At 40.3% G+C, this 25,263-nt stretch overlaps 1 protein-coding gene across 2 annotated transcripts in view; it reads left to right on the top strand.

The window, feature by feature from the left end:
- The window catches only part of EGF (epidermal growth factor), a 94,486-nt gene that overhangs the window by 15,296 nt on the left and 53,927 nt on the right, over nucleotides 1-25,263 (top strand). For both annotated transcript variants that reach the window (XM_067735322.1, XM_067735321.1), the window contains exons 2-5: nucleotides 7,395-7,594; nucleotides 9,643-9,824; nucleotides 10,239-10,466; nucleotides 11,947-12,149. In XM_067735322.1, the coding sequence (XP_067591423.1) occupies nucleotides 7,395-7,594; nucleotides 9,643-9,824; nucleotides 10,239-10,466; nucleotides 11,947-12,149 (813 nt within the window). The remainder of the gene's footprint in view (nucleotides 1-7,394; nucleotides 7,595-9,642; nucleotides 9,825-10,238; nucleotides 10,467-11,946; nucleotides 12,150-25,263) is intronic.

The following is a 25,263-nucleotide window of genomic DNA, read 5'->3' as shown; positions in this document are numbered from 1 at the left end:
TTTGGTCAGCTTCCTGAAGTGGGTTCCTTGACGGAGCTGAACTACAAGATGCTAAACAATGAGTTCCTGATGAATTCAGTCTGGGATAAGCATGATGTTTAAAAGCTAAATCTGTGATCAGAAAGACATGGCTTTAAATCCCCAGTTGGTTATTTATTGGACATGTGACTTGTAGCAAGTTAATGGCTCTAAACTTCAGTTTCTTCTTCTGTAAAATGAAGATGCCGGGAGCATCTACCTCCTAACGTTACCCAATTAAATCAAATAATGCATTTAATGTGCTACCCCCAGAGATAACACTCAAGATGTTGGCTGTTACTATTCTGATGGTATTTACCACCCACCTTCTTGGAGAATCAAAGTGTGTAATAGCACATTAAAGACTCTGAGTGGCTCTGTTGAAAAGAACGATTTTCTAGAACTTGCTAGCCTCAGGTACTACCCTGAGCACCTGGTAATGGATTCTCTTTAGCTTGATAATGAGAATGTGGCTGAGGGTCAGGAAGGGGCTATTTTTTGCTCCAGATGACTCATTTCTACCACCACTCAGCGACTAGGGTGGCAATCTTCACATTTTTCAGAGCTTTCCTTACAGAATTAAGGTTTTGTAACTGAGCAGGACCCTATGGGGCCGTCCCATGACAGACCCCTCCCCCCTCCCCTCTGCTTCAGCTCCTCTTTGCAGGACCTAGATAACAGTATTGGATGCACATTTCCTGAGTTGTTTTACAGATGCTAATACCCCCACCAAATGGAAGCAATTAACTACTTGATGACCGTGAGCACACAGCACTGACCCCAACACACACCTGTTGGAGCCTAAGGTTGAATATCGTTAACCCCTGTGACGCCGCCCTGTTACCTCGCCATCAACCAATCACAGAATTGTGCGCGAGCTGATCACACAGCCTGGGATGCCATTCCCTCACCTTCCTTTAAGAATGCTTTGCTGTAACCCATGGGGGAGTCCAAGGTTTCTGAGCACTAGCTGTCCTGGACTCCTTGTATGACTCCCTACAATAAACGCTGCACTTTCCTTCAAATCACAACCTGGTGTCTGTAGATTGGCTTTACTGTGCACAGGGCAAGAGGACCCAATTTTGGTTTGGTAGCAGTTTAAGTTCACATCTCCTGGCTCACCTTTCTAGATGTATTATTTCTTATTTAAAAAAAAATTATTGATGTAGAGTCGATTTACAATGTTGTGTTAATTTCTGCTGTACAGCAAAGTGATTCACTTATACATATATATATATATTTTTTCATATTCTTTTCCATTATGGTTTACCGCAGGATATTGAATATAGTTCCCTGTGCTATACAGTAGGGCCCTGTTGTTTATCCATCCTGTATATAATAGTTTGCATCTGTTAATCCCAAACTCCCAATTGTTCCCTCCTCCCTGGCCCCCTGCCCCTTGGCAACCACAAGCCTGTTCTCTATGTGAGTCTGTTTCTGTTTCATAGATATGTTCATTTGTGTAGTATTTGAGATTCCACATATAAGTGATGTCATATGGTATTTGTCTTTCTCTTTCAGACTTACTTTGCTTAGTATGATAATCTCTGGGTTCATCCATTTTGCTGCAAATGGCATGATTTCATTTTTTTATGGCTAATATTCCATTGTATATATGTACCACATCTTCTTTATCCATTTATCTGTTGATAGACATTTAGGTTGTTTCCATGTCTTGGTTATTGTGAATAGTGCTGCTATGAACATAGGGGTGCATGTAGCTTTTTGAATTATAGACTTCTGTGGATATATGCCCAGGAGTGGGATTGCTGGATCATATGGTAATTCTATTTCTAGTTTTCTGAGGAACCTCCATACTGTTCTCCATAGTGGCTGCACCAACTTACATTCCCACCACCAGTGTAGGAGGGTTGCCTTTTCGCCATACCCTCTCCAGAATTTGTTATTTGCAGACTTTTTTTTTTTTTAGCTTCTGCTTTATAACAAAGTGAATCAGCTATACATATACATATATCCCCATATCTCCTCCCTCTTGCGTCTCCCTCCCACGCTCCCTATCCCACCCCTCTAGGTGGTCACAAAGCACCGAGCTGATCTCCCTGTGCTATGCGGCTGCTTCCCACTAGCTATCTGTTTTACATTTGGTAGTGTATATATGTCCATGCCACTCTCTCACTTTGTCCCAGCTTACCCTTCCCCTCAAATCCATTCTCTACATCTGTGTCTTTATTCCTGTCCTGCCCCTAGGTTCTTCAGAACCTTTTTTGGGTTTTTTTTTTTAGATTCTATATACATGTGTTAGCATACAGTATTTGTTTTTCTCTTTCTGACTTACTTCACTTTGTATGACAGACTCTAGGTCCATCCACCTCACTACAAATAAATAAAGTTCATTTCTTTTTTTATGGCTGAGTAATATTCTATTGTATATATGTGCCACATCTTCTTTATCCATTCATCTGTTGATGGACATTTAGGTTACTTCCATGTCCTGGCTATTGTAAATAGAGCTGCAATGAACATTGTGGTACATGACTCTTTTTGAATTATGGTTTTCTCAGGGTATATGCCCAGTAGTGGGATGGCTGGGTCGTATGGTAGTTCTGTTTTTAGTTTTTTTAAGGACCCTCCATACTGTTCTGCATAGTGGCTGTATCAATTTACATTCCCACCATGAGTGCAACAGGGTTCCCTTTTCTCTACACCCTCTCCAGCATTTATTGTTTGTAGATTTTTTGATGATGGCCATTCTGACTGGTGTGAGGTGATACCTCATTGTAGTTTTGATTTGCATTTCTCTAACAATTAGCGATGTTGAGCATTTTTCATGTGCTTTTTGGCCATCTATATGTCTTTTTTGGAGAAATGTCTATTTAGATCTTCTGCCCATTTTTTGATTGGGTTGTTTTTTTGTTATTGAGTTGTATAAGCTGTTTGTATTCAGTGTATTATTTCTGAGTCAGCTGGCTTCTATCTCACCTGTCCTGAATTTTGACCCTAATGAGTAAGCTGAGAAGAAAGCCGTGATTGCTCAAAAAGTAAATGTGTGCCCTTTTAGGGAAAGGAAAAGGAATTGAAAAAAAGAAGATGAGGATTGCCTTTTAGAGTGAAATAAAACTTTCTGCACTTCATAAAACCCAGATATTATTCAAGTCAGCCCCTTGGGAGGTAGGAATAAATGACTCCTCTCAGGGGCTTAGGTAGGAGCAGGTGAGGAGGTGTCAGGCTTTCTTACATCAGGCCCGTCAGTTTAAATCTATTCTTTTCTCATAGTGTCATTGAATCTTGAAAGTCCAGAGTTCCACATTCTCTTTTGTCCTGTGAGCCTTCTTCAGTCTGCCTCCAGAGTTAGAGCAGGAAACCTGAGGCAGTGAGGGCAGGTGGCAGTGTTGGCCTGAGAAGACTAAGTGTAGGTGTGTCTTGCTAACATGCTTGCCAGTATCCTTGACGTGTAAACCAGGTCCCACAAGCTTTTGCCCCCAAGGCCCAAAGATGACAGTCAATTTCTCTTCTCATTTACCTGGGTGGGGCTGCTTCTCCAGACTCAGAGCAGATGAAGGGGTGATGGTTGTGAAATATTCTGTTTCTGCCACCCATATCCCCACCCCTTTCAATCAAAAATTGCTTTTTTATAATTGATCTCTGTGCTATGGAGGCCCCAGATCTTCAATGTGCTCCAAACATTCTGGACTCCTTTCTAATTGCTGAAGATCGCCTACTAATCCCCAGGTTGAGAAGTCAGAGGTTCCAATTGATTTGCTGTGACCTGTTTGCTGTCTTTGGGTTTGTATTCCTTAGACATGATGTTTGATTTTCTATGCACTTCCTTCTCACTGAACTGCACCCAAAATAAATGCTGCGGGTTTTGACATGGGAAAGTTTAGCTGTTCAAACATGCACACCCTGCTGACAAATCCACAGATTGTACCACACACCAGTGTTTATAGAAGCTTTGACAGGATTGAAAAAACACTAACGTATTTATCATTTCCAGTGTCCTACAGTCTAATGACTATTTCACCAGGCCTAATTCTCAAAGTCTTTAACTTTCTTTTAAATCATATTACAATTCATTTTCACAAATATTCATCCCAGGCCCTGGTTTACACAAAATGATGCTGACAATGTAGGAATGGTGTTTTGAGGGAGGTGGAATAAAAATCTGTTACAGAAGTAAAATGAAGATCATAATGTCTTGACACATAACCCAGAGCAATGCAGGAAAGAGTACTGCATTGGGAGGATAGTGCATGGGTTCTAATTCCAGCTCTACCATCAACCGTAGGTGGGACTCTGGGAAGCGTCGCTGAATTTCCTCATCTGAACTAGATCTACAATTTCCAAATTCACCAAGATATGAGATTGTCTGTTCAGAAAACAGATTCCTAGTCCTCAACCCGGCCTTACTGAAATGGAATTTCCAGGGAAGGGATCTGCAAACGATACACACACACACACACACACACGCGTGCGCACAGAGCACCCTGTGTGATTTTTTTTTTTTGCGGTACGTGGGCCTCTCACTGTTGTGGCCTTTCCCGTTGCGGAGCACAGGCTCCGGACGCGCAGGCTCAGCGGCCATGGCTCACGGGCCCAGCCGCTCCGCGGCATGTGGGATCTTCCCGGACCGGGGCATGAACCCGTGTCCCCTGCATCGGCAGGCGGACTCTCAACCACTGCGCCACCAGGGAAGCCCTGTGTGATTGTTTTGAACAAACAGTTTTGGGAAACACTGAACTAGGTAATGTCTAGGGTCTTCTAGTTCTGAGAGCTATGATAAAACATTGGATGCTAGGATTCACCCGTGGATGAGAAAAATCTGAAGGTAAAATTTATTCATTATTCATACTTAGTATTTTCATAAATATTTGTTTTTTGAAAAGCTATTGAAGTTAATGCTATGGTCTGTGTTTTATGGATCTAAGTGTTTTTCAGATTTATTTTTTCTCTTTGATTCATTGACTGTAATATCTGGACTGTCTAGCCCGTGGTGTTGTATTAAGGATAAATGAGACCAGGATGTGAAAGTTTGTTATTATTATTATTGTTGTTAGTAAAATAACCACCATAGGATAGATTCTGCTTTTATGAATTTGATAGATCTTCTAGGGTCTATGTCTTCATTCATATTGGTAAAAAGCCCAGACAAATTAAAAAATACAATTATTTCTTCATTAATTTATTGATTTAGGAAAAAATTTAGAGTACTTACTATGTGCAAAGCATTATGCTGTGTTCTGTCTAAAATGTTTAGTGCTTTTCATTTCTCCTTTTTTTACCCGAAATCCTATTTAGTAGTACTTTGGAATGAATCAGATGTTTTATTGATCTCCTCAATGTATCAATGCATTAGAAAATTAATAGCAGGTATTGACACATCTATTCAGTTTACACAGGATGCATGATACACATTTCAAAGAGAGGACTCCTGGCAACAAATCCACAGGCCCACCCCAATCTGTGGCCCACAGATTAGTAGCTGTCTATTTAGGGTGTCTTTTCCTATGCCTTCCTTTCCTCCGTGATACATTGCTGTAAGAGAAATAAGTTATAGCGACATTCCGGTCCACGGGTTCAAACCTGAACAATGGTACAACCCTACGTAGGGAGACCTCGGTTGTGGGAATAAGTAATGGCAAATCATATTTGTGTAGTGCTTCCCAAATAATGAACTAGTTTCATATCTATAATTTCATTTTCTTTCCCCAGTAGTCCTCTGATAGGGGCTGGGGAGGTCTTGTGAGATGTCCAGAGAAACTAGTGAGCCAGGGCTGGAAACCAGGCCTCCTGGCTTTCAGTTTAATGCCCTTTCCATTTCTCCTGTGATACCTCTGATTCTACAGCTAGAATGGCAATGGAGAACGGGCTGTCCTACACATCTCTGCCAGGGGTCTTGTGCTGTGGAAAAGATATGGGAAGAGTGATTTGAGCCAATTCTTTTAGACATTTATGAAGGCATCTGTTTCAAAACTCTCACGATCTTACACTTCTCCCTTCTCTTGTATCTCTATTCCAATATATTCTCTAAAGTGGAGCTAATGTTTCTGACTCTAGAACATAATCCCCAAGTAAGAGGATGTTAATTCATCATCATTTGAAATCCTTAGAACAGTAAACACATTTATTATGTCATATTAAGTTATTAAGGTTTAATATTAGAACGGAGTCAGCCCAGCAGGGCAGTGAGAATGTGTTAGAATTCTTCTGCAATTCCCCACTCACCGCAGTGTTAACTGGGATAGTTATCTAAAGGCAGAATGGCAGAAGCCTCTTCATCCTCAGTCTGGAAAGACCAAGGAAACTAACCCTTGCTAACCGTGGCTGCAGAGTATGACACGGTGCACTGACATCGTCTTGGAGCATTGTAGGCAAGCTCCGTGTGGATGGCCAATAATTTCTGCTGAGATTTCCAAAGAGAGGTATCAGGTTCCCAAGCAGGTGTTGAGTACTTGGGAGTCTGAGTGGGTAGATGGTCATCACCTGGAACAGGACAGGACCCCAGGCATAGGGTTAGGATACAGGGCAAGGCCTTGTAGGAATCAAGAGATCCACTGAGGTCCATACTCAGATTTGGCAAATAAAAGTTTAGGGCACTCAGTTACTTGAATTTTGAGTTTCAGGTAAACTGAATAATTTTTTAGGGTAAAGGATGTCCCATGCAATATACATGCCATTCAAATTTAACTGGGAGCTGTAAATTTTATGGGGCAATGTTAACAGGGACAAAATATTTCAGAGCTTTCGTGGACAGCATTTCAATTTTTCCTGATTCCGCTCAAGACCTCTAGGTTTCACCATGTTCTTCTTTGTCAGTAACCTGGATGCTCTGTTCATAAGGTAAGACTAGAGGAGGGAGATCCATTTCCAAAACAGTAATATCTGAAATTTTATTTCCAATTTACGTAATGAAATTTGACATTCATACAGACCCTCTTTACAATAGAATACAGTAGGTAGTTTCTTTTTGAACATAAAAACATTATTAAGCTAGAAAGTGTCTTTCTCTTCACATATTTCTTTTTTCATAATTTGTCAATGTTCATTTCTTACAATCAATTTATGGAGAAAATGATTTACAAAATTAATTGTGAACATCTACAGGAAGTCTTTATTATCTAAACAATGGTATTTATTTAAAATATAAAAGCAGGACTTAAAAAATTAACTGTGGGGACTCCTCTGGCAGTCCAGTGGTTAAGACTCCAAACTTCCAAAGCAGGGGGCACGGGTTCGATACCTGGTTGGGGAAATAAGATCCTACATGCCGTGCCATGCAGCGCAACCAAAACAATTTAAAAACAAAACAAAACAAAAACCTAATTCTGCTTGTGCTATTTGTCATGGGGAAGTATTTTGTCTTAATCAGATAAAATATCATTGAAAATATACTGTTTGGTGTCTTTCTTCCCATGCAGGTCCTGCACCCTTCTTAATTTTCTCACATGGAAACAGGATCTTTAGGATTGACTTAGAAGGAACTAATCATGAGCAATTGGTGGCAGATGCTGGCATATCCATGATCATGGATTTTCATTACAATGAAGAAAGAATCTATTGGGTCGATCTAGAAAGACAACTTTTGCAAAGAGTTTTTCTGAATGGGACAAGCCAAGAGGTAAAGTACCATTTCCCATGGCATTTGAGGGAGTTTTGAACAGGCTGTCAAATATGATATAGCAAATTCATAACATATAGATAAATAAAAATTACATTACATTGCAAATACGTGTCTGGCATATGTAGGTATTTATTTAATCTGCATCTGTGGTATCATGTTACTGAACAAGCCCATACATGTGGCATTGATATTTGGAAGTCCCCAACAGGAGAAAGTGAGGATGTCAATGTAATTTTGAAAAGATGTAAGTTTATTAAGCCAGATCACCATTTTATGGTTAAAACAGATTATTTACATGATTATTTTCTGCTCCAGTGGTTCTCAGCTGGTGGCAATTTTGCCCCTCAGGGGACATTTGGCAATGTCAAGAAATATTTTTGATTGTCACACTGGACTTGGGAGAAGAGAAGATGTGCTAGAGGCCAGGGATGCTGCTAATCTTCCTACAATATGTAGGACAGTCCCTCACAACAAAGAATTACCAGGCCCCCAATGTCAGTCGTGCTGAGGTTGAGAAACCCTGTCTCATCTGTTTAAAATCTCTGTCATGGGTTTTTGCACCTAATATTTAGGAAGAAAATCTTTCTTCTTTTTATCCTCAAGGTGTTCGCAGTCTGGAAAAAAATAATAAAGCAGGTGATAGATATAAAATATTTTGCTTCAATCACATACAAAAGATCTTTTATCTTTCTTCTTAATTAGTAGAACCCTTAAATGAGTCCCAGCAGGAATGGTCTCTCCTGGGAGATGGATTACAGAGAGCGGGTGGCCAGAGAAACCTTAAGCATTTATTCCCAACACAAAGTGCCTGCTGTTTGTTTTTTGGGTTTGTTTTTTTTTTTAAACACAACTTTCTCCCTCTAATTATTCTTAAAGCCTTCAATTAGGCACTAATCTGTTTTATCACATCTCTAATGCTTACTAATCTCACTTTTAACAAAGATGGCTACTCATTACTCTCCAGCCATCTGTAGACTAGTTTCAAAATCTTGAGTTTAAGAATTTGGAGGGTTTCCTGTCAGAGAACAGGAAAAAAACATTAAATAGTTGTGGAATTTGTGGCAAGTCATTAGGAAAGGATTGGCCTGAAGCCTAAAATCCACTAGTATTAGTCCCTGCTTTGGGTTAAAACATTGTTTAAAAAGGACAACCATTAAAAGGCAAACAATTTACCAGGGTGAACTAATATATTAGCAATTAGTTAAATGGATTGGCTAGATTACTTTGTATGGGATGTAGATATAGCACAGACTCCTGAGACTGATTTCTGCCCAACTCTGTGTTTGCTGATTTCACATCGGTAGTTGAAAATCAGTGATTGTGGGAATATTTCCACCACGGAAGTCTGCCATGGTACAAATCAGGGCTTCCTCCAATCTCTCACCCTCCGCGTACCTAGAGGACCGGTTTACCTGCACATGCTGGAACTAGGAGATAACTGAGGTTTGGTTAAATTGTTTTTATCACGAGAGAGCATAAAGAAAAGCCCTGCTGTTCAGATCCTGGGGACAGAGCCTGAAGGCACTGAGGACTTTTAGAAAGGGAGGGACCTGGAAGGTCCCTTTATAAAGGGAGGAAGAGGGACCAGAAGAAATGAATCTACTTCATGCCCCTATGCACAACCTCCAAGGGAATCTTGCCAGACTTTAGCAAAGCTTGGAATTGGGTTCAGGTGAGAACCTGGAAAATTCCATTAGCAAATGGAATTGAATAAACTAACCTTAAGGTAGCATGGAAATTCCACTGTTACTATAGTTGAAATAATTAATACTTTATGGCTGATTGCCTAATTTCAATAAATATAGAATAAATTTTCATCTCAAAGCTGTGATATAAATACTATGCCCAGAAATATTCACATGGGAGGATGAATATTGCTGCATCTGAATAATGGCACGGTATCTATGACTAGTTTATCATTTAAATTTTGGGAATGCACAAAAATGACAAGAACTTAAAAGAATAAACTTTGATACATAACAATAAAAACAATTTTGTTGTGAATGGGGAAATATTAATAACAATTTTAAAATTTGATTTTACAGAAAATATGCGAGATAGAGAAAAATGTTTCAGGAATGGCAATAAATTGGATCAATGAAGAACTTATTTGGTCAAATCAACAGGAAGGAATCATTACAGTAACAGATATGAAAGGAAACAATTCCCGTGTTCTCTTAAGCGCCTTAAAATATCCTGCAAATATAGCAGTTGATCCAGTAGAAAGGTAAATGCTGCTGGTTTTGGACATTGAAATATATTTCAAAATCTGAAATTCATGGAATCATAACATTTTGACTTAAAGAGACCTCCTGATTGAGACCAAGACTCTCTTTTACAATGCACAAACACCATTTTCAATAGGGCGTTTGCCTGGGTTTGAACTGAGGCAGGCTCGCTCTACCAGTAGCACTCTTGACTACCATGGTTTCCTGCTAGAGAAGCGTAATTCTCCTTCTAACTTGAAATCACACGGAATTGCCATAACAGGGCAATAAATATTTGTTGAATTGAATTTTCATTCAAAATAGTCAAACTCGTCCTGTGCAGACATCCGGGGATTACTGAAAAACTGAGAGAAGTCAGCCATTTCAGTGACCTTACATTCAATTATGTGTCTATGTGATGTGCTTGCCCTCAGGTTTATGTTTTGGTCTTCAGAGGTGGCGGGCAGCCTTCACAGAGCGGATCTCGGTGGTGTGGAAGTGAAGCTTCTGTTGGAGACATCAGAGAAAATAACAGCTGTGTCCTTGGATGTGCTTGAGAAACGGCTCTTTTGGATTCAGTACCACAGAGAAAGAAGCAATTCTCGTATTTGTTCCTGTGATTACGATGGAGGTGCCGTCCATTTTAGCCAACATCACACCCAGTAAGTTTTGCTTTTGGTATAAAATAACACAATTGCCATTTGAAGTTTGTGTGATCAATGAATGTTACTTTTGTCAGCTAAACTGGTGTAGTGGTTTAGTACAGATTTTGGAGTCCAGAACCTTGAGCTCAAGTCCCAGATTTACTATTTATTAGGTGAGTGACTTGGGCAGGTTGCACAACTTCTCTCATCCTGTTTCCTTTAATGTGGGTGTCGGAGTAGGGAGGGAACAAAAAGTGCCCACTGAACTGAAATGGTATTTTGAGACTGAACAACAAGGCAGGCGGCCCCATATAAGCAATGGATCAGTATATTATAGGGTAACTTTCTCAGAGGGTGGGATTGGGTGGGCAGCGATCCAGAGCATTTGTAACTGCACTGCACACTCCCAAGGGGCCACTGAGACAATTTTACAGTTAACTTAGGGTATGGGGATATGTGCTTGGAAACAGGAAGTGCATTCCTCAGTCAAGATTTATTCCTAAGTCTTGTGGGTGCTGGAAATATGGCAGTGAAGGTCTTCATCATTTTATGGGGACTAAGAGAGCATAGAGGCCACCCAATCCTAATGATTATTAATCAATATCTATTATTTACAAAGCCCTTGACAACGGAGAAGTTATCTACTGCACAGTACGGTCCTGGGTAGGGTCAGCGGAAGGATAGGAGGAATTGTACGGGCCCAAGATGGCATCAGTTATGCTGAGAGCCATACAGTGGGGATAATAATAGGACCTATTTCTTGGGATTATTGTGAAGATTAAGTAAAGAAACACAAATAAAAATAATTAACAGAGTATTTGGCATATAATAAATTTTCACATGCTGGTTATAGGTATTCATTTTGGAATTACCATGTCATATGTTTTGTGAAGCATCTGTCTTTCATTTGACTTGCTATCTTGCCAGCAACTGACTCTAGCTTGTGGCAAGAGGCAGCAATTAGTTGTGCAAAATTGACACAACCTGAAGTCCACTCTTTTTTTTTTTTTGCGGTACACGGGCCTCTCACTGTTGTGGCCGCTCCCATTGTGGAGCACAGGCTCCGGACGCTCGGGCTCAGCGGCCATGGCTCATGGGCCCAGCCCCTCCGCAGCATGTGGGATCTTCCCAGACCGGGGCACAAACCTGTGTCCCCTGCATTGGCAGGCAGACTCTCAACCACTGCGCCACCAGGGAAGCCCTGAAGTCCACTCTTATCCTGTTCCTGTTTTCTTCCCTATTTTATTTTCACCACACTTATGTGCTGAGAGGCAAAAGAATGAGAATGGATCTGGAGCTAAAAATCGTATCCTATTAATTCAGATTATGGCTACATAAAGAAAAATTTAAACTTAATGTCTGTTTCTAACCCTAAATGAGAAACAATTGAAAACGTAGGTGATTAAAATTCAGACAATAAATTGAAATGAAGTGAAACTCTAATAAGCCCAGAAGAAATGTTCTGCCATTCTTTATGTGTTTTTCCTATTGTTTTTAGGCACAATATTTTTGCGATGTCCCTTTTTGGTGATCGTATTTTCTATTCAACATGGAAAAAGAAGACAATTTGGATAGCTAACAAGTACACTGGGAAGAATATGGTTAAAATTAACCTCAGTCCATCATTTGTACCACCTGGTGGAATTAAAGTAGTGCATCCGCTCGTACAGCCCAAGGCAGAGGGTGATCCTTGGGCACCTGGTGAGTCATCTTTGACCTCAAACAGAGTCTGGCATGGTCCCCAACTGCCTACTTGCTCAAGATAGATACTTAGGAGTCATCCTTGATTTCTCCCACTGCCTCACCCTCAATTTCCAATGTACCGCCAAATCCTTTCCATTCTACCTCCTAAATACATCTCAAATGTCTACTCCCCCCGCCCCACCCCCACCCCCACCCCCACCCCCGCCCCGAGCTGCCACCACCATAGTCCAAACAGCCAGCATATCTTGTCTGGCCTATTGTAGCAGCTGCTTAATTAATCTTTCTGTTTTCTCCTCTTGCCTTTACATAGTAAATCTGATCTGTTAACCCCCCCCTGCTTAAAATCTTTCAAAAGCTTTCCTTTGCATTTAGATCGAAATTTAACATTTAACCAGGCCTATCAGTATTTGACCAATTTGATCCAGCATCTTTTCCTCCTCCCCTCGCTGGACTCTAACACAAGTCTTCCTGGAGTTCTTCAGACATGCCAAGCTCTTTCATACCTTCGGGATTTTGCAGTCACTCTTCTCTCTGCCTAGACTTCTCTCCAGTTCTGAGCTTAACTGTCTTGTCCTCAGGTAGGCCTTCTCTGGTCCTCCGAGCAAAGTAGGCCCCTTCACCTCCTATCTTTCTCTCAATAGATATTCACTGAACTCATCAAACGTGGAATTACATACCACTTTGCTTTCTTTTTGATTTTCTCTCCCACTTGATTATAAATGCCATGCATGCAGGGACCATATCTGACAGATGGATGGATGGACAGATTGATGTAAACCACCCTATATTCAGTGGTTATTTATTTATTTATAAAGAATTAGTAAAATAAATGGATTAACTGCATCTAGTCATAGTTCCAAATTTCTACATTCAAATGCAGTCTTCTCTGAATTCTGTTGAAGGACGAAGGGAACGAAAAGTGCCCATTGAACTGAGGAAGCATCTTAAAACCAAAAAATGAGGCAGGCAGCTCCGTATAATCAGTGGATTGATTTATTATAGAGTAACTTACAGGGTGGGATTGGAATTGGGCAGACAACGATCTGGAAGCATTCACAGCTGTACTCTGCACTGCCGAGGGGCCACTGGGACAATTTTATAGTTAACCTGGGGTATGGGGGTACGTGCTTGGAAACAATGTTTATGAATGGGTCACTAGACTCATGGGTACCAGGAATATGTCAGGGAAGGTTTTCATCATTGTTTGGGGACTAAAAGAGTATAGAGGCTACCTGGTCCTTATGATTATTACCTACAAAGCCCTTGATGACAGAGAAGTGATTCACTGCACAGCACAGTCCTGGGTAGGGTCAGCAGAAGGACAGGAGAAACTGTAAGGGACCAAGATGACATCAGTTATGCTAACAGACATACAAATTCCTTTACATATAATCATTCTTTTAGGTAGGCTGTCTTGATATGGCTTATATACCACATAAATTATGTTACACTAACATCTGCCTTTATGTAAACATTTTATTTCAAGAGGGCTTTAAAATATATTTAATTTCATCTGCAACTAGCCTTGTGAGTTTCCAAAATAAAGATGGAATTGTTTGTTTTCTCTCCTTTCTACCTGTCAGATTTGGTAATAACGTGGGACATGGTAGGGACTATAAGTCCCTCCCACAATTAGCGTATAAATGGGTTTGCACCTGCCCTCGACTTAGCTCCTGAAGAGAGCTGAAGGGACTGAACAGAGAACAGGCGTGAGACTGTCAAAGGGAGGTTAGAAGCTAGGGGGAATTGACATTGTTATTTCTTATATCCTCAGGCAGGTAACTAATAGTACAAATGCTTTTAATCTATTTCTTTAAAAAACTTAGATAGAAACTATAATTTCACTTGTGTAATGACTATACTTTCAATGCAAGAGATGAGAAACTGCAAGGACAAATTCTTAGAGATGAAGCATTTGTTCAGGCAAGTTATTTTTTTTAACTCACTTATTTGAATTTAAAAAGCAAGAGTTGTGGTAAACAATTCAACTGTGGCTTGAGCACAGCATTAAAGAACAACAACGAAGTAGCAAGACTAGAGAATAGATGGTGACCATATTCCACACATAAAGGCAGAGCATCTGATATACTGCCTGTTACCTTACATGGGAAATTTCGACTGAAGGTCAGATACAACTTATTGTCCAAGTAGTGATGACTCACAATAAAATTAGAACCAACAACTATAATACTATGAATAAATAATTATTGGTCTCATTCACAGTAGTTAGAGATATCATCATCATCATCACTATCTCTTACATTTATATGTAACCTCATAATTTCCAAAGTATTTTCTTGGACATTATCATATTGGTTTCTCACAGCAACATTGTGAGACAGAAAGGTCCTCAATTATTGTACTCATTTCATAATTGAAAAATATGAAGCCTAGAGAAATAGAGTGACTTTTCCAGGATTACACACCTTGTAAATGATGGATTCTGGAAAAAATTCCTGTCTGTCAGTTTAGTGTTCTTTCTACCATAAACAGGTAAGCTCTTCAGAGTCCTTCACTATTACTTGGCCTCTTTGATGGGGAGTTGAAATAGGATATTGAAAGCATGAATTTCAGGAGAAAATCTACAATGATGCACTATAGAACAATGTGGCAAATAATAGAATTTGATTGGAAAGACGGTGCCAGCGGCAGAGCTACAGGCAAACCTGGAATCTAGAAGGCAGTTGGCACTGGAGATACTGGCTTTAGTTATTGATCAAAGGATGGGCTTCATAGGAGGTCCAAGTGCAAAGAACTTTTGATTTCAAGAGCACTGTTACTTTGACTATCATCAAATAGGTTTAAATTGTTTTAGTGCCATGTACAGCAGAAATTCTTCACCTGAGATTTAGGGTTGTGAAGCCCTTGATTGTATATGTTAGATGAAGATATGCAATTGTCCCTCTAGGGAGATGGTACCTAATTTCCATCAGATTCTCAAAGTACCTGATAGCCTTCACATTTAAAGATGTACTTCTGGGCTTCCCTGGTGGCGCAGTGGTTGAGAGTCTGCCTGCCGGTGCAGGGGACGCGGGTTCGTGCCCCGGTCCGGGAAGATCCCACATGCCGCGGAGTGGCTGGGCCTGTGAGCTATGGCCGCTGAGCCTGCGCGTCTGGAGCCTGTGCTCCGCGATGGGAGAGGCCACAGTGGTGAGAGGCCCGCGTATCAGGCCAAAAAAAAAAAAAAGATGTACTTTTCTGGAGGCTGGTTAATTCCTGCTGAAGAATAGGCTTACAATTGTAGCTCTTCTGGCAAAGTGAACAGTAGTAGTACCTTGGTTTGCAAGGCATTTAGTAGTGAGACTACTTCAGTGAGGAGATAGCTGAGAAAAATCATGTAACTTGGTTGATATTATTTTTGTTATAAAATATATGTATTTATACAAATAAGAGGACCAAAAAACATACCTCATGAAAAATGCCTAAACTATCATTTATCAAAATGTTCTCCAAACACTAGTTCTGTAAGGGTTATTTGGAAGGAAGAAGCATTTTAGGGTCAGATGATTCAGACAGACTGGGTTAAATAAAGTTAAGCAGGTTGATTTTTTCTCAAGTGATTTCTCAGAACCACTCGGACGGTTCTGTGCACTGTTAATCTCTAAGGGCCGTATAACCTGTGGCATTTTTCTATTTTATTTCCTATGCAGTAGCCTGTTTGACTCCTGAATATATTATTTTTAGTCCAGACCTCTTTCTTGAGATATAGACAAATGAAGTGGGGGGCGGTAACCTGAGGCACAGTGAGAGCTAAGCTGCAGAAAAAAGTGATTTCAAACATTGGGGATTTATTCATAATATACAAAAGGGAGCAGCCCTGATGAAGACCAAGGGCAAGGGTGGGGCTTACAAAGGCAAAGCCACAGAGCTCCACCAGGAAGAGTAATGTATCAGTTTAAACAAGTCCTTGTTTGTCCACGGCTTGTCCATTGGGATTGGCTGGTTATAGAGGAGTTCGATGCAGATTGATGAGCCCAAGTTGAGGTAGTAGAGCCACAGTTGCAGCATCAGGCTGGTTTTCTGATGATTCTGACCTATTTCCTGAGAGTGGTCACTCTGGTGCCTTCTCTTGCAGTCTGCTTCCTCCAGGATCAGGGTCCTGCTGGGGCCACGCCGGATGTACACATTCAGGCTCAGCACAAGTCTCCTTCTCAAGGCCCACATGTTCACCTGCCTTCTGAGCGTTTCTACTTGGATTTCTTGCAAGTGCTTCAGGAGCAAAGGAAATAACTGACCCACTCACTTTCCCCTCCCTTCTCCCCAGCTTCTCTCCCTCCAGTGTCCCTACTTTGGTGAGTAGCATTCTACCTCCACCTCGACAGGCAGAAATCTAGGAGTTGCCCTTTCCTCCCTCCTTCTCGTTCCAACACCATGAAATCAGTCTCCAGCTCCTGACAATTCTACTACCTACCATCTAACCACTTGGGCCCCTCTCAGAGCTCTCCATCCCTGGTGCCCACTTCATTCGTGTCCCCCACCTCCCTTTGCCATGCTGCAGGGAGTATAACCCTTCAAAACAAAGAACCCAATCGTGTCGTTCCTGGGTTAAAATCAGTTGTCAACTCTCAATTGCCAATAATAAAACCCAGTCTTTGTATCTAACTGGTTCACGGGGTACCCCGTTCATTCCTCAGCTTCCACTCTCACCATTTTCTGCATTAAAGTCTGGGCTGCAGCCATCCTCAAAGATTTGATTTCCTCCAGGGAGGCACGCTTGCTCTCTACCCCAGCCTTTCGGCATGTTCTGGAACGCTCTTTCTTTCTTTTTTTTTTTTTTTTTTGGCTGCACGGCTTGCGGCTCTCAGTTCCTCGACCAGGGATTGAACCTGGGCCATGGCGGTGAAAGCCCTGAATCCTAACCACAAGGCCACCAGGGAACTCCCTGGAAGCACTCTTTCTAATTCTCGGCAGTGGCTTACTCTTCATCCTCTGAGAAACAGCTCCAATATCACTTCTTTCAGGAACACTTTCCCTGACCTCAGAGCCTCAGTAGCTATTTGCAGAAAATAGCAGATTTCCCCTGTCACAGGGCACTTATCATGTTTTGCCATAATCGTCTGTCTTCCTCAACTTCCTTTGTCCTATGAGGACACAGAATACAACTCTCCATTGTACTCCCAGTGCCTAGAGGACATTTAATAAACCATAGTTGGAAAAAAAAAAAGACTGAGAAAAACACCCTTTGGTACCCTCTCCCTGCTAAATAATACCACGAGGAACAAGTTCCAAAGATATTTAATATCTGAATACGTGTTGCCTTTCTTCCATGTTGTAAGCCCCTGCCCTTGGCCAGACAGTGTTCAGCGAGCCTGCTCCCTTTTGTATAGTTATGAATAAATCCAAGTGTTTTAAATCAGTTTCCTCTGCAGCAGATCTTTGGAGCTTAACTCTAAGGAGAGTCTTTTTCAGAGTCTTTTAGACTCTTTTATGCTTCAGTCTTTTTCTTCTTTCTTTTCATTAAGTGGTCTAGGTTTCAGGAAAAAGGTCTGGGCTAGAAGTAATAGATTTGGGAGTCACATGGGCTGCTGCGTAGGAAATAGAAAAATGGCACAGGTTGTATTGCTCTTAGAAATAATAGTCATGACCGTTGACTGGGTGCAGAATGATCTGGTCTGGGCTTCTCCTACATTATCTCATTTAATCTCCACAACAAACCTACAAATTAAGTGTGATTATTAGTACCATTTTATAGATTACAAAGCTGAGGTTCAGAGATGTCACAGTCGCTTGTTCAAGGTCACACTGGGGTAGACCTGAGATTTGAACTCAGGCAGACTGACGCCATGCTACCTCCTCAGCTACCCTCTCACTATTGTCTATAGTTTCCTATATTAGGTTTGCCTTAATTGTTTTGGGATAAGCTGTCATTTGGCATATTCTTGTCTATCCATGGCCTGCTGGTGGTTAAAAGCTTCAGTTTGCACAGATTATGGGGCCCAAACCTTATTTTTTTTCTCTTTTAAAATTTTTTTCCACTTCAGGAACTCAGAAAATCAATCTCTCTCTCTCTCCGTCTCTCTCTTTGTCTCTCTCAGTCACACACACACAAGCATACACACACACACACACACACGCGCGCACACACTCCTCCTCTGGCGCTCTGAAAAGAGACACAGAGTTGATCTCACATTTTTGTTGTCATGATTTAACTTATTAGGCAACAGTGTTCTCCTGGCTGCCCTGACGCCTATACTGTTAGAGCTGTCCCTCAGTATCCACGGGGATTTGTTCGGACTCTGGCCAATACCAAAATCCGAGGGTGCACTAGTCCCTTATAAAAAAGTGTAGTATTTGCATATTACCTAACGTCCTTCCTTGTACTTTAAATCATCTCTAGATTACTTATCATACCTAACACAATATAAATACTATGTAAATAATTGTAAATACTATGTAAACAGTCTCTGGCACAAGGCAAATTCAAATTTTGTTTTTTGAAACTTTCTGGAATTGTTTTAAAGAATATTTTTGATCCACGGTTGGTTGAATATGCAGATGTGCAACTCATGGATACAAAAGGCAGACTGTGTATGAATCTCAGAGCCGGTGTGGGAACTTCTTTGTATACAGTGTTAATGGCATTATTTCAAGCTCAACATTTAGAGAATTTGCAACTATAGTTTTACTGCTCGCAGATGTTCTTTTGTAAAAGGTGCAAACAATTTTGCTTTCTTCTGTGATTCTTTAAAATGTAGATTCCAGTTTTAAGCTCATAAGAGAATTTCAAAAGCGTCTTCTTTGGAAAATGAAGCACATCTGTCATCAACACTGTTTAAAATACTTTGCATTCATTTCATGCAGAAAAATGTTGCTGAATTTCTTTAATTCTGAGAGTTCCTGAAGGAGAACTGTCTCCACCTAGAAATGTACCTGCTTCTGGAAGTGACTAGTGTAGCTAAAACTGCCCAGGTGGGACTCTAATTCACTTTGATTACGTCATTGTTGGGGTTTCTACTGTAAAACCTTGGTTTTTTTGATACTTCTAGAAAAGAATCATCCTAGATATATGAATATTATTTTCACATAAGTTTTTCTTAAAATGTAAATATTGTGGTAAAGTACCCATGACATAAAATTTATCATCTTAGCCATATTTAAGTGTACAGTTAGGTGGCATTAAGTACATTCACAGTTCTTGTGCAACCATCACCACCATTAATCTCCATAAATCTTATCATCTTGTAAAACTGAAACTGTACACCCATTAAATGAGAACTCCCCACTTCTGCCTGTCCTCAGCCCCTGGCAACCACCATTCTCCTTTCTGTCTCTGTGATTTTGACTACTACTCTAACGACCTCATATAAGTGTAATCATACAATATTCCTCTTTTTGTGACTGGTTTATTTCACTCAGCATAATGTCCTCAAGATACATCTGTTTTGTAGCATGTGTCAGAATTTCTTTTCTTTTTAAGGCTGAATAATAACCCACTGCATGTGTATATCACATTTTGCTTATCTGTTTCTCCTTTGATAAACACTTGGGTTGCTTCCATGTTTTAGCTATTGGGAATAATGCTGCTACAAACATGGGTCTGCAAATATCTTTTTGAGATGCTGCTTTTAATTCTTTTGAACATATACTCAGAAGTGAATTGTTGGATCATACGGTAATTTTACTTTTAATTTTTTGAAGGCCCATTATACTGTTTTCCACAGCGGCTGTACTAGTTTACATTTACACCAACAGTGCACAAGGATTCCAATCTCTCCATATCCTCATCTACACTTATATTCTGTTTTCATCTAGTTTAAATTATCAGTTCAAACACCCAAAGCTCTGTTGTTTATTACAGAAATCTTAGCAAATTATGGATTTCTGTACTTCCTAACATATTTCTAGTTATTGACATTTTCTCAATGATGAGGGTCACATTTACAAAGATACACGTCATTGGGGCAAGAATAGGACTGATTTGAGGCAAAGCTGGGTTTTTTAAAAAATTAATTAATTAATTATTTTTGGCTGCGTTAGGTCTGTTGCTGCACATGGGCTTTCTCTAGTTGCGTTGAGCAGGGGCTACTCTTCGTTGTGGTGCGCAGGCTTCTCATTGTCGTGGCTTCTCTTGTTGTGGAGCACGGGCTCTAGGCATGCAGGCTTCAGTAGTTGTGGCACATGGGCTCAGTAGTTGTGGCTTGCAGGCTCTAGAGCTCAGGCTCAGTAGTTGGGGTGCATGGGCTTAGTTGCTCCACGGCATGTAGGATCTTCCCGGACCAGGGCTCGAACCCGTGTCCCCTGCATTGGCAGGCGGATTCTTAACCACTGTGCCACCAGGGAAGCCCAAAACTGGGTTTTTAACGCAGGTTTGCCCTGACACCAAATGGCTGCCATGGGAAGTGCCTTTTAAATACTTGGAATGGCTCTTTATCAATTTTCTATCTTTCTTGCTGTTGTCTCTTGCTTCTTGCTGGTTTCCATATGCCTGGCTCTGGACTCTTTAGTTTGAGACTTTTTCCTGCCATTCATTTGTTGAGGAACCCAGATCATTTGTCCCTTAGAATTTCTCACATTCTGGATTTTTCAGATTCTATCCCTGTGGTGTCATTTAACATGATTCTGTTTTTCCTATACACTGGTAGTTTTAGCCTAGAAGCCTTATCAGATTCAGATTTTTTGCAAGAGTACTTTATAGGTGATACTGCGGGTAGTACCGCATGCTTCCTAGTGACCACGCCAGAGGGCATGTAGTGGCTGGGTCTCCATTCTTTTTGTGATGTTCAAGATTCATCAGTGGTTCAGGTGTTGCCAGCCTGGTCTGTCCATTATAGTGTTTCCTATCAGCCTTTTGTGTAATGGCTTTACAAGTTATTAATTGTCATTGCTTAGAGGCATTTTTTCGTTAGAGGTTTGAAGTAATGACATTCTAATTCTATCATTGCTTATTAGTTGAATAACTTTTCCACATCAGCTCTATGATTTCCCTGAGGAGCATCTTTTATAGGAAAGGTAAATTAAATGCTTGATTTAATCTTTCCCTTAATTTATCTGTTTTCAGAATAAAGGGTTAGTGTATCCTCCAGAGGTGACCTTCTTTTAAAAAAAGCATCTTTATAAATTCAAGGATGTAAAAAATATTTGAAATGTTTTTATTCATTGCAGTTATTATCATTTTCACACTCAGATTATGCCGTCTTTCTCCAGGAGGAGCCCTGAGATAAGACTTCTAGTTGTGGGAAAGATGACCAGTAACTAACCCTTGGTGGTCTGGAATGCTGCGCTGAGGCTGTGTCTGGGCTCAGCAAGAAAGAACATCGGAATCATGTAGCCACTCCTGCTAGGGGGGAATGCACTGCAGATGGGGGTGGTAACAATGGGAGCGGAGGCCTCCACACTTTGTGTTTGCATCTTCATGCTGTGGACTGGCCAAGCTCCTCAGAAATAAGTCTGAAATAAGGAAAGACTGAGTGGGCCTGAGGGTTGCATCTGAGAGTAAAAGGCATTTATTTTTTAACTGCTCAGAGGCTGTTGATTTGTTTACTTTCTTTTTGTTTTTAACATTTTTTTTAAGTGGTCCATTTTTAAAAATCTTTACCGAATTTGTTACAATATTGCTTCTGTTTTATGTGTTGTCTTTTTGGCCACTGATGCATGTGGGATCTTAGCTCCCTGACCAGGATCAAACCCACACCCCCTGCATTGGAAGGAGAAGTCTTAACCACTGGACCACCAGGGAAGTCTCTATTTCTTTACTTTCTGATTCTTAGGTTTAGATGGATAAGGATACCAAGTAGCTAAGTTCTGGCTAAGTGATTTTTTTTTTAAACTATAATTAGGAATTCCAGTAGCACAGAATAACCATTCTCGTTTCTTCCTTCTTATTTTCTATTAACAAAGAAGAATAAACTTCTATATTACACAGTTTGGGAAGTTTTTTGGGGAAGGTGAGGGAGTCATTTATTCAGGGAACTCACTAATGAAAAAGACAATAAATAAATAAAACAAAAATCATAGACATTTATAAAAAAATATATTGTATATATAATTTATATATTTTATTATACATAAAGTATATAGCATAACATATTAATATGTTAATATATTAACTTTATTATGTATCAGTATACAATGGTCTATATTAATATATAATATGAATAATATAAATATATATATTTCTATAAAAACCCATAATTATATTTTATATATATACATAAGTATATACGTATACACAAACACACATATTATATACCTTAAAGAGGTGAGGTCTGTCATTGAAGACTTGAGCTGGAGTCCCACCCCTACCCCTTATTACCTATATGTGATCCTTAAGATGCTATTTCCTAATCTGTAAAATGGAAGACAACAATTACTCTGCGTAGCTCAAGGGCTTGTTATAAAAATTACATGTGATAACGTAAATGCTTTATAAAATGTTATTCAAATTTTTAACTATTGGGGGCGCTAAATATTTAGTTAAAAGAATGATTCAAGTGAATGGGTTCAAATGGAAGAGACTAGAAAGGCTTTGTTGGTGAGGTGAGTCTGACACTGAATTTGAGGTAGAGAGAAAGGTGTGGTCAGCGGAAAGAAGCAGGCTCAGGAATCCCACGTGTGTTGTTTCAGAAGTGCGCCCGGGTGAAATCTATCGTTTGCTTGGCTATAGCAAAGCTCCTGAGAGCTTGTGAGTTGGGCAGTTATTGAAGGCGCAGTTGGTGGTGGACATTCAACTCCATGATTTAGGGGCTTTAATTTGATCTCAAAGGTTATTAGGCTCCACTGCTGGGCTCTGGGAGGGGGGTTATCTGAGGTCAGCAGCAGCATTCTGAGTGCTAGCTTCCAGCCTCATTTGAAGCTAAAGAACAGCAGATTAAGGAGATTAAACAAAATACAGCCCTCAATCCTCTATGTTTTGCCTCTTCCTAAAATGACCTTTTAAGTGTTTAGTGTCTGAATTGGGGTCACATCATCAGCACAGCCATTCAGAGACGAATAGTGATTGCTTTCCTGCCTATGTTCATCATTGAATAGTAATGTATGTTGTTAATAAGTATCATTAAAGCCATCATCAGTATGGGATAGTGGAAAGAATACTGACCATCTATTTGAGTTCTAACTCTGAGGTTGACTGGAAATTCAAGGAGAAACCAAATAAAGGAGTTAAGTTGCAGGTTTCATGATCACAGGTTTTTGTGCATGTATTCCAGATGTTTGTAGCACCCCTGTGTTGTAAAAGGCACCAGGTTAGGTGCTATTGGGATTATGAATGTGAATGGGATGCATGCTTTATCCTCAAAAGCTTACTGATTAATGTACATGTATATATAGAATTATGATGATGTTGATAATAAGAACACACAGAAGAACAGGTAAGAGGTTGCAGAAAAGTACAAAAAAAGATAAATAACATTGGATCTAGATGAAGAACAGAGCAATCTCCTGTACCCTAGACACTAATTGTTTTCTCCATAAGTCAGTTTGAATCTCCATTAACATATCATAAGCAGGTATTAAGGTTTGAGAATCTTTAGAGGTATAAATTTAGAGGAATTTACAACAAACATTTGATTCTGTATAGAACCATATATTTTTAAGTGAGGGATCTCAGAGAATATCTACTTCAACACTTTTATTTCACGGAAACTGAAGTCAAAGGGATAAGGTGATTTTATGTAAAAGGCAGAACTCAGTTTCCCCAATTCTTAATGCAGTGGTCGTCTATCATACTGGGTTTGGAAAGATTTTTATAAGGGATATTTACAGGAAGCATAATCTCTCACTTTTTGGTTACCTCAAGAAAGTAGTAGCACTTTGGTGCTATTAAAAGGCTATTAAAAGGTGCTATTAATCAGGCCTTTCTGGATTTTTGTTGTTGTTAATTTGTAAACGTTATAAAAAATACAGTTAAAACAATCACATGTTCTTTTTTAGAAATTTGAATTAGGTACATTTTGTCTCCAGTACATTTGTGAGTTTCTGACTTTAGTCCTTTAAAAATTGGGGTCATTTTGTTTTTAATTTTCTTAATTAAAATTTTGATATGTGAAGCATGTAGGAACATGAAAAACAATGTTACTAAACATGCATAATTGGCATAAAAACCGTGGACAAGAAACAAAATTTTTGGAATCAATATCCAAAAACTATTCAGTGTAGGGCTTCCCTGGTGGCAGAGCGGATAGGAATCTTCCTGCCAATGCAGGGGATACGGGTTCGTTCCCTGGTCCGGGAAGATCCCACATGCCACGGAGCAGCTAGGCCAGTGCACCACAACTACTGAGCCTGCGCCCTAGAGCCCACGAGCCACAACTACTGAAGCTGTGCCCCTAGAACCCGTGCTCCGCAACGGGAGGGGCCGCCGCAGTGAGGGGCCCGCGCGCCGCGGGGAAGAGTAACCCCTGCCCACCGCAACTAGAGAGAGCCCGCGCACAGCAACGAAGATCCAACGCAGCCAAAAATAAATAACTTTAAAAAATTTTTTTTAATTATAAAAAAAACTATTCAGTGTAAATCTTAACTGACTTAGTTGATAATATTCCAACAGTATTAAATAATTGCGCATGTAATTCTATCAAGAGATCTGAATAAACAAGTTTAAAATAACTGAAGAAATAACACAGATTAGCTAAAAGGAGGCATACATAACTGAGGTGAAAGTGGGATATTCCATTAGTACTTTAGGTCAGTCTCTCTCAAAGTGTGGTGTAAAGACTCCAGTGTCAGAATCATTCCAGAATCCGGTAAAAGTGAGCCTTTCCCTTGATGTATCAAATCAGAATCTCTAGAGGGTGACGTGCCCTCCAGGTGGTCTCAAGGTACATTAGAAACATTTTCAAGGGAGCAAGAATACGTTTCTAATGTGTGATGCTTTGTCGGTCAAGAAAAGTGTTTAGTAACTTGAAGTAGAAGGAAAGGGGTAGAGTCAGAGTGAGGGGCACCTTTCTAAGTAGACAGAGACCAGAGAAACAGACCTGCATGGGGGACGGTCTCAGCCTCGTGCACTACTGTGCTCAGGCTCTCGCTGGCTTGTTTCTTGTGTCTTTCACGGCAAGGCTGTGTTTTTAGTGGGCTCCTCCCCTTACTCACAGGCTCTCAGTGATCTCAGCTATGCCAGGTCTCCTGGTGCCTGACCCCGGTCCTCTTCCCCTGCCGTCACCTATTGCCAGAGCTCTGG

This window comes from Pseudorca crassidens, chromosome 4, assembly GCF_039906515.1.
Source record: "Pseudorca crassidens isolate mPseCra1 chromosome 4, mPseCra1.hap1, whole genome shotgun sequence".
NCBI classification, from domain to species: Eukaryota; Metazoa; Chordata; class Mammalia; order Artiodactyla; family Delphinidae; genus Pseudorca; species Pseudorca crassidens.
This window is presented reverse-complemented; position numbering and strand designations above follow the sequence as displayed.